The 9,897-nt window shown below is 60.8% G+C and overlaps 1 protein-coding gene across 1 annotated transcript; it reads right to left on the bottom strand.

The window, feature by feature from the left end:
* Window positions 1-1,512: 1,512 nt before the first annotated feature.
* Lhx5 (LIM homeobox 5) lies at window positions 1,513-9,557 on the bottom strand. The gene is made up of 5 exons (XM_027923425.2): window positions 9,385-9,557; window positions 7,217-7,440; window positions 6,299-6,576; window positions 5,420-5,585; window positions 1,513-1,880 (listed from the first exon to the last, which is right to left on the bottom strand). Exons 1-5 carry the CDS (start codon window positions 9,555-9,557, stop codon window positions 1,513-1,515), a joined length of 1,209 nt encoding a protein of 402 aa, XP_027779226.1.
* Window positions 9,558-9,897: the final 340 nt, after the last annotated feature.

The following is a 9,897-nucleotide window of genomic DNA, read 5'->3' as shown; positions in this document are numbered from 1 at the left end:
TTTGGCCAAAGTAAGGGAACATGCACAGGAGTGAAGCTGGAGTCCTGTTCACGTGTCGGAAAAACACCCATCACACATGCATTCACACATCAGGTCTTCTGCGGATGCACACACAGGCCCACTGTGTGCTTGAGCCGGCTTGTGGTCACGCTGGGCCTTACTTCAGGATGGGGAGACCTGGCCTGGCTGTAGCAACCATCAAAAACTGGCCACCGCTTTCACCAACCCAGTGGGCACCCCACAACTGCCCCTTTGATGAGGAGAGGCCTTTGTACCCACTGAGTCTGTTCCAGGCAGGAGAGAACAATGGTCTCATTCACTCCGTCAAGGTAAGCACAACCAAAGGAAGGAGAAATCAGAGACAAAAGAAAGCCACACAGCGCGGAGGGAAAAAAAGAAATTTTTTTTATTAATCTTTCTTAAAAAACGTTGATTTTTTTTTTGTTTTTGTTTTTTTTGTTTTTTTAGGTAAACCTCTTTCTGCCTCCCCTCCCCACTCTGCCCACCCTCCCTCTTAAAAATATAAAAATGTCCAGCCCCCAGAGAACTAGAGTACAATAAATAAACAGTAAACACAAAAACATACTTTATTTGTTTCTTCTTTATACAAAATAAGGAAACTAGAAGCGTTCGACTTCCAAAAAAGTATAATATTGTACATCCTGACGGCCCAACTCCAGGCCCTGGGGCAGGGAGGGTGGTCTGCGGGCCAGAGCCCAGCAACTTGGTGCCTCGCCCAGGGGCAGAAGTGGGCGGTGTTCGAGTCCAACCTGGACCCCCAGGCTCAAAATTAATGTCAAAGGAAGGAAGGGCAGAGAGCTGGCCCCTCTGGCCACATCCCCACAGCCCCACATCCTGGAAGAGCTGACCTTGAGCCTTCGTATTGGCCACCAGGGGGCGCCAGCCTGCAGGTGGCTCTGTCTCCCCGGGTCCCCCTGATGGAGTGTGTGCCTCTCTCGCTCGCCCTCTCCATCTTCTCTCTCTGCCTGACGCTTTCCTCATCTCTCTCTCTCTCTTTCTCTCCCTTTCAATCTCTCCTTTTTCTTATCAAAAAAAAAAATTTAAAGATGGAGAAAGCAGAGCGAGAAATGAGATTACAAAATGCCACTCGGATTGCAGAGAGAGAGGGAGGGGGAAAAAAACCCACCGTCTCCGCCCCTGGCCTCACCCCCTCTCCGTCCAAAGAGCTGGTGGGAGGGTGGGGGCCGCGATCCAGAGCGTGCTTGGAATCTCTTGACCCTCCGGAATATTGACTTTGGTCCCAAGAAATTGCTCACGGCTGCCCGGAGAGCGCTGGCGGGCGGCTGGCTGAAGCTGGAGAGCCCCCGGGGTGCAGATGGGGGTCGGCCCCCCTCGGCGCCCAGCCGAGGAGCAGCTTCCAGTTGGGTGCGGACCCGAGAGAGAACCCCTGAGGGAGATCCGGGCCGCGTCCGCGTCGGGCGTTTTGGTTTCGGAGGCTGCGTCCGGGCTGCGCCCCTGGGGGCCGTGCGCAGGGGCGGCCCGGCCGCGGCCTTACCACACGGCGGCCTCGTTGAGCTCGGGGTTGGGGTGCGACAGGGGTCCGCTGTAGCCGCTGGTGCCGCTCATGGGGAAGGGCGGGCTGGGCCCGCCGCTGAACACCTCGCCGGGCATGGGGTGCAGCGCGCCCGGCAGCCCCGGCTCGGGGCTCGGCGTGTCCGGGTGCGAGATCATGTCGGTGAACCTGGGGTTGTCGGCGGCGTGCGGGCCGGCGAGCGGCGGCTCCAGCGCGCCCAGCGGCGTCGATCCGGGCCCCGAGGCAGCCAGGAAGCTCGAGTCGGCCGGGGACTGCGCCTGCGACGGCGGGCCGTGCGCGAAGAAGTCATAGTTGCTTCCCGGCGCGTAGTAGTCGCCTTGGTAGTCTGCGGGAGGGAAGCGGGAGGGGAGAGGCAGCAATGAGACACCGCCACGTCCCGGAGGGGCCCGCGGGATCCCGGGAGGAGGCCCCCTGAGACCAAAGCCTGCCTGGGACGCATCGACGTGGTCACCGGCGCAAAAGACCTTACAGACGCGAGAGGGGGCGTTAGTGGGGGACAGCGCGACAATAACTCGAGGTCAGAGACCCAAGGCGGTCTGCAGAGACTGAGGGAGAATGAGGTTCGGGCCCCTGGAGATTGGGGAGGACGCAGCAGACCCTCGGGTAAGGCTGGGGAGAAAGATAATGAGAAATACTCGAGATTGCGAGGGACAGCGGCAAGAGAGGCAGAGCGACCCAGGAGACAGACCCGGAATGAGGCAAATCTTCAAGTCCCAGAGGCGGAGGGGGACAGCAGTGGTTAGAGACGCAGAGACAGCGAAGGACTCCAGAGTCTTAGAGTCCGGGAGGGGCACGGGCAGAGGCATGGGGGAAGGCCGAGGCTAGTGGAAAGCGCAAGAGGCACAGCAGCGGGGAGTCACCAGACTTGGAGACCCAGAGATGCCGAGGATCGGGACAGAAAAGCAAGGGCCGGATAGGGATCGGAGGTCGAGTAAGAGTCCTGGCTAGAGATAGGACAGAAAACCGAGGGTGGCCGGCGAAAGGCTTAGGAGCAAGACGCAAGATGAAGAGGCAGATGCGCCCAGAGATCGTGAGACAGTGGGCCAGCGAGATGAGCCCAAGAAACCGCTGGAGACGCTGAGGCAGGGGAAGGAGCCGGGTGGTAATAAATGAGCGAAACTCGGGCAGCGGGGCCACAGAGGGGCTGTCCAGTTGAGCTCCCAGAGCTAACCTGGACACAGAGTGGGCAGGCCACCCGAGCCCCTTCTCTTCCGCCCCTGAGCCCCACCGACCTGGTCGGGTCTTTTGCCTTGCCAACCACAGCCCCCGCAACCCTCCTGGTGGAGGCGGGAGAATGTAGGCTCTGTTTGAACCGCTTTGCTAGCCTGGAACAGAGAAACTGAGCCCTGGCCACTCGGCAAATAAGGAGAACATTGGAAGGCACCTGGGGTGGTGGCTTGGTTCTCCAGTTTCATTCTGGGTGCACAGGCCAGGGCACCAGGTTCTGAATCATTGGTGAAGGTTTAATCCTTTGCAGAAGCTAATGAGATCTACCTGCTCTCTCGCAAGAAAAAAACTGACAGATGCGTATTTCCCTGACACATCCAGGGGTTCCAGGACTCCAGGCCACAGGTCATCCTCCAACAACAAATTGTTTCTGCATCAACCCTTGGGCCTCCTTCCACAGCCTCTCCTCCAGGTCTTTGGGGACAGCATGCTTCCCTCCCCACTTGGGCCCCTCAAGTATTAGGGTATGGCACCCTTTTGAAAGGAGCACTTTGTAGCCTGCTCTAGTGTCAACAACCCGCTTTGTACGGTGGGAAAACCAGCTACTCCATAAGCCAGGGTCTCTTCTGCAAACCCACTCCTCCTACTCAGTCCTGGAGTCTCGGTCACAGGCCAAGTTTCAGACGCCCTCCCCCCTCACCACCGCCCTCCGCCCCCTTTCTTCTCCAAACCCTGAAATCTGTCCAAAATGGGGGGTGGTGTCTGGAGGCGCGCCCTGGAGACAGCTTAGGCTATGGCTAAAACCCTCGCCGGTTACTTTTTTTTTTTTTTTTAACTACAAATTCCATTCTCCCCGGAAAGTGAAGGAAAAGGTTCAGAAAAGCGAATTTGGGCCCTAAACGGACGGAGATGGGGACGACCGCGGCCCGCGGCGAGCCGGCAAACCAGCGAAGGCCGCGGCCCCCGCGCGGTGCGCGCCGCCTCCGCCCATATGGCGGCCGGGCCGGAGGTAATTGGAACAAACGCCGTCTGAAAAGGGCACAAAAGCCGCAGCTGGGGCTTTGTCCGCGCTCCCACGGGGAGCCGCCGGCCCCGCCGCCCGGCCCCTTTCTCGCCCGCTGCCGGCCGCCACCGCCGGGATCTCCCAGCGCGGATTAGGCGGGGCTGCCTCGCTGGGGGCTGGGGAGTCCGGTCCCCCGCTTCATTCCGGGATAAGAGGGGCCCCGGTGTCCTGCCCCCCACCCCCAGCAGGCGCGCAGGGAGAGGAGGCGGCGGGATTGGTGCGGGGCGCCCCGGTTCTCCGGTAAACTTTGGTTAATTACTCAGGCGGGGAAAAATTCCGGGTCAGTACCGCCCCCCGCACCTCCCCGCTCCCGCCCGAGGTTTTGTGCAGGTGCAACGAGTGGGTGAGTGGAGACCCCGGAGAACACACCCACAATCTGGACTGTCCAGGGCTGGGCAGCGGGGGCTCCCTAATACGTGCCCCGGAGGCCGGTCACCGGGTTCTCTTACCTCCCTCCTGGAGGCCTGGCTCCTGCCTTCCCTCCCTTCCCTGCTTTGTCCCTGGATCTAGTTTTTAAAGGGCAGTTGCCTTTCTCAAACTGGGTTACTATCCCAGAGCAGGCCCGCAGCGGAGTCCTGCAGAGGTGTGCAGGCTCTCAGATTAGGCGCTCCCCTAGCTCCGCGAGCTGAGGCTCATGAATAAGGAGAAGAAGGAGTTTTCTCTACCCCCCACCCCCCAACAGCGCTGCTAGTCCCCTGAGCAAAGGACTCAGTGTGCGGGAGATGAGGTGGGAGTGGGCAGTTGGGATGGGTCAGCAAGCCCTTGTGAGGGGAAGGAGGTGGGGGAGAGGAGGAGGGGAGGAGAAGAAAGGGCGAGACCAAGTGGGGCGCCCACCCCAGGCTGAGACTGGTAATGCTGAATTTTGGAATTTTTCCCTCGGCAATTGGGGTCTCAATCTCTCCAGACCTAAAGATGGGAAAGTGGACATCAAGCGGCCCCCAATCCAGATGAATCCCTGCCTGTCTGGGACTGGAACGAGGGCCCAGAGCAACTGCTGGCTTGTGGGCTAACAGGGCCAGACTCACGGGCCACGGGCCCCTCCCGCAGCAAAACAGGAACTACTGCACTGCAAGCCGGGAGGACGCGGCCCAGGGAGGAGGAGGCCGGAGGGACTCTGAGCACTATCTCAAGCAGGGTTCCAGCTTCTGCCAAGTACACCAGGCACCTGGGCAAGGGCAGCCGGAGGGCTGTATGTTCCCGGGGCGCAGGTTCTTGTGGATTTGCCACTGACCGCATTATACTGAGGCCCAGGGAAGGTGGGGGTCTCTGGGTCTCTTTCTGGGTGTGTCTCGGTGACAGTGTGTGGGGAGTTGAGTGTACCTGTTGTGCGGGGGTTCTGTGTAACCCTCCCTCTACTACCACATCCCGGCAGTCTCTGAATGAAAGCAAGCGCGCGGGCCCACGTGTCCTGGGGTGGTAGGTGAGGACAAGTGTCATGCTCTCCCGTGTGGTTATCTGTATATCACTGTGCCTGCTTTTGTCCAGGAGGTATCTGTGGATAAGGGTGCCCGAGTTGCTGTCTGTCTGTCCAGGGGTGTCCTTGATCGTGTGTCAATGAGAGGGAGCCAGGGGTGTACCCAGGTGCCCAACAGTGCGGCTGGGGGTGGAGCCGTACTTCCCCGCGCGCCCCTTACCTCCATAGTAGGTGTACGGGGTGGACCCCAACATCTCGGACTCGTCCAAGCGGCCCCCCAGCGGACGCATGCGCCGTGGACTCCGGAAGAAGGCGTGTCTCCGGGCGCCCAGCGCGCTCAGCTGTTTCATCCGGCGTTCTTTGGACCGTCGGTTCTGAAACCACACCTAGGAAGGAATTTGGGGCTGTGAGCTCGGGGTCAGGGGTGCCCTCGCTCCTCCCCTTGCCCGGGCTGCCCCTGCTGGAGCCCAGCGCCTTTTGCGCGCCACGACTCCCTTGAGGCGGGGGCCCGGTCGGATTAGGCCGGTAGGGGTGGAGAAGGGCCTCGGCGAACCAGCCAAGGGTGAAGGATTTCGCGGACCCGTGGGGCGACTCATAAAGACTTGGGCTTCCCGGTCCTCCGCTCGCCCGCGGCCTGACGGCTTTATAAAGGCCTCCCGCCCGGCAAGCTCTCGCCTCGGCTCCGGAGCCAGCCGGGCTCTGGCCGTTTGTCTGTCTGCCAGCGCATCGGTTGGGGCCGGGCATAGCTTTTCTTCGCTGGGAAGATAGGAGGGTGGGAGGGAAGGAGGGGGGTCCTGGACCCCAAAGAGGCTTAAAACCTTCGCTGAACAGGGTGGGGAGCGGAATTCAGAGAGGCAAAGTGGCCAGGTCCACTGTGACATCTTCAGGAGGACAGCGGGGCGGGACTGACTCTTTTGGCTCCAAGTTCCCCACCTCGCGCGGTGCCCAGCTGTCCCCGACCTCGGGTGCACTGTCTGTCCCTAGATCAGAACCCTGCACGTTTCTTAGACGAGGAGGCTGGGTGGAGGCTTCTTTCGAAGAGACTCCCGGCCCCGCGCCCCAGTACCGATGGAGAGGAGTGACCCGACCCCGGCCGCACCTGGATGACACGCATGTTGAGGCCAGTCTCCTGAGCCAGCTGCTCGCGGATGTGGCGTGTGGGCTTGGGCGTGGCGGCGAAGGCGGCCTTGAGCGTCTCCAGCTGTTTGGCTTTGATGGTGGTGCGCGGGCCGCGCCGCTTGGTGCCCGAGTTCTGCTCCTCATTCTCGTTGTTGGCCGTCTCTTTGTCCGACGAGGTCGAGTTGTCCGTCTCCTTGGGGTCGTCCTGCAGGGGGTCCTGGAGGTCCGGGGACAAACTGCGGTCCGTACAGGATGACACTGCGGGCGGACGGATGGGAAGGGGGACAGCGGTGGTCAGCGGCCGGTTCCATCCGGACCAGGCTACCGCCGGCCGGCCCGGGGTTCCTTCCCGAACCTGCGACAGCCCCTCCCCCCGGGACCCGGCGCCCGCCCACTCTCTCCAGGCGGGGCTGGGCCTTTGAAACCGCCCTTCTCAATCTCAGCCCATCTCAGCTGGGGTCCGGGTACAGAGGGCACGCTCTCTAGAAAACCCACCTTCTTGGAGAGGGGACAGAGCAGTGTGCAGCCCCCCTTCCACCTCCTTTCCTTTCCGCCCTTCCTCCAAATCCCAGAGAATGTCCTCCCAATGCATCTAGAAATTGCCAGGATCCCAAATGACAGAGAGTGAATTGTGCAGTTTCAAATTTGAGGGAGGAGAACTTGGAAAAGGCTCCTGAATTGGAGGAGGGTGCACCCAGCTTCCCTGCAGGACAGGCTCCGAATATCCTGTCTTCCCCGGTCTTTAATAACCCTCTCCCGACCCTAGAACGGCTCAGCGGGTGAGTTAGGATGATGAGCTCTGAGCCCAGTACAGACCCAGGAACCGGGGGAGGCAGAGTGCGCCAGACCCGGGAGTGTGCTAGGGCCACCGGCCAGGGAAAGGCAGAGGCCTCCATACCCGAGTTGAGGCTGCCCTCCTTGAGGCTGGAGGAGCTCAGGTAGTCATCTTTGCACACAAACTTGTTCTCGTCGATGACGTAGAGCTCTTCACCCGTGGACAGCTGCTTGTTGCACACCATGCAGGTGAAGCAGTTGAGGTGGAAGACTTTGCTCCGGGCTTTGCGCACCAGGTCGCTGGGGGAGATGCCCTGTGCGCATCCTGCACACTTTGTGCCGAAACGCCTGTGGGACACAAGGTGTCCGTCACATTCAGGTGGGCCTAGTGTCCAGTCCCCCTGATTCCTTCCCATTGCCACGGCTTTCCAAAGGCCTCTATTTCCACATCTGTGCAACAGAACCCTAATTCCGTCCTCCCTGTCTAGAGCAGGAGAAGTGGGACAAATGGTCTGGGCTGTTTTGGGGATGGGGACTGTCCTGTCTCTAGGGGGTTGATTCAGACTCTACTGGGCTGTGAAGCAAGGAGCAGTGGGTGCAGCCTGAAACCAAGTCACAGCTCAGAGCATCCCAAGATGCCTTCTTGTCCCCCACATCCCAGCCGGATCTGTTTGGGTTGCCCCGGGAGTCCATGCTCTCGAGGTCTGGCGGGGTTCAAAGCCTGGCAGGCTGGGTTGAGATCACATCTTTGCTTTGCCTCCTGGATCCTTTCTAGTCTTCTGAGGCCCAGGTAGGGCCAATCTGCCTGGCCAGCTGGCCCTAGCAGTGGGGGTGGGGAGCCCCTTTCCAGGGCTGGACTTGAGCAAGAAGGAGGGAACCTTCTGCTAATTCCCAGCACAAACTGGGAGCCTTTCCTTTTTGAACCATGGAATCAGCCGGATCTAGCCGGGAGCTGTGGACAGCAGGGCCTAAGCGGAGTAGGGACTGAGTTTCAGCCCCACCCCCACCTCTGGCCCTGGCAGGGAGCAGGAGAATGTGACCAGAAAGCCATCCAGAATGCTGCAGGCCAGGACCTGGATTCCCTCTTTCCCTACTTCCAGAGCTAATTCCTTTTCTCCCTGGCTTTGCACTCTGGGAGAAAGAGGCCTCCCCCAGGACGGGTAGTGTAAGCTCTCAATGGGAGGGGTGAGGTGCAGGGTGTGTGTGGGGGGAGGGCTCAGGACTCTGGGGACCCCACATCCACTCACACCCATGTCTCTAAACAGGGTGAATTTGGGTGACATTGATGTAGTGAGGGCATTAGAAGCCATAAGTCACTTTTGGCCTTATCCGGCAGCGTAATTGGCCATATGCACCTTATCAAAAATCATTAGGCGCTTTGCAAGCACCGCCACATTAGCAGCGCGGGCCTCGGGGCCGGGGAGTTTACACGTGTAAAGGCGCGGCTGACATTTTCTCCTATTCAAATTCCCTGGTGCCGGGTGCTGGGGCCGGCAGGCTGCCTTTCTCTGTGGTGCTAATCACACCCCCCCCCCCTTCCCTCAGCGCCTGGAATTTGCACTCACAAAGCTGGCTCTGGTGCCCAATAGAAGCAGGCAGGCTAAGCTGCCCAAAACCCAGCCCTGCAGGATTCTAGGCTGCCCCTCAGCTTTCCCAACTGGGGAAACTGAGGCCCAGAGAAGTGAGCCGTCCTGGTCTGTGGGCCCCAAACAGATCGGGAGGTAGGTGCCACAGCCCGGGCTAGACTTCCAAGATCCCGGCTCCCATCCTCCATTTCGTTGGTGCTGTTCAACATGGGAGGCAATGTTTAAGGGGTTGGGGGAATGGAAGGACAAATTCCTTCTGCCCGTAGCCAGGGCCGACCTTCCCGACCTTCCCGTGGAGCCGGGAAGTTTCTCTGTGTCCAGGAGGGCACCCTGTCTTGTGCATTCTGCTGAAGGGAGAAGCCTCCAGAGGCCCCTAACTCTGGGGAGAACCGTTCTCCCTCGAATGGGGTTTGACGCGTGTGTCCTGGGCTTGCAGCGTTGGGCAGGGGAAGGGACGGATGGAGAGCAAGTTTCTCAGGGGCTTCCTCCCCTGCCCTCTGCACCGACCCCCCTGGAGGGGCAGGGCAGGCCGGGCAGCTGGCCGCGTCCTTCTTCCTCCGCCTGGGCTCGGCCCTTTCCGGGACCGAGGACAGTGAGCAGAGGGCCTTTGCTCCTCGCTACGCTCGTGAGCCCGGGAGGCTGGGATGGGCAACCTGGTCCCCCTTCCCCTGCGCCCTGGTGGAGCGCGGGCAGGGCGGGCTCTTACCTGAAGAAGTCATTTTTGCAGTAGAGCTTGCCCTCGCGCGAGAAGCACTTCTCCGAGAGGTTGGTTTTGCACTCGCAGCACTGAACACATTTGATGTGCCACGCGCGGTCCAGCACGTTCAGCAGAAAGCGGTCGAGGATGGGCCGCTCGCAACCGGCACAGTGCACCATCATAGCCCCGCGCCCTGGCGGCTCCGGCCGCCTCGCCGTCCCTAGGGGCCGCTGGCCCTTGGGCCTCCGGGCCCCGCGGCTGTTCTCCGCCTCTTGTCGCCGCCGCCGCCGCCCGGCGAGTCCGGTCCGGACCTAGACTCAGCCAGTCAAGTCCTTGGACGATCTCTGGCCTGGCTCTGGGCTGCCCAGAGTGGGTTGGTGGGGGGCGGCGTTCACAACCTCATGTCCCAGTTGCGCGCGCCCCGGCGCCTGTTCCGGGCTCCCCCAGGTGTCTCCGGTGGCTGCTAGCCTCGGCACTGCCGGGCGGCTTTCCCCGGTGGCGAAGGCGCCGGCACTTTCCCCC

This window comes from Marmota flaviventris, chromosome 1 (assembly GCF_047511675.1).
Source record: "Marmota flaviventris isolate mMarFla1 chromosome 1, mMarFla1.hap1, whole genome shotgun sequence".
Taxonomy (NCBI): domain Eukaryota; kingdom Metazoa; phylum Chordata; class Mammalia; order Rodentia; family Sciuridae; genus Marmota; species Marmota flaviventris.
The sequence above is the reverse complement of the archived record's forward strand: the minus strand, read 5'-3'. Positions and strand labels throughout refer to the sequence as shown.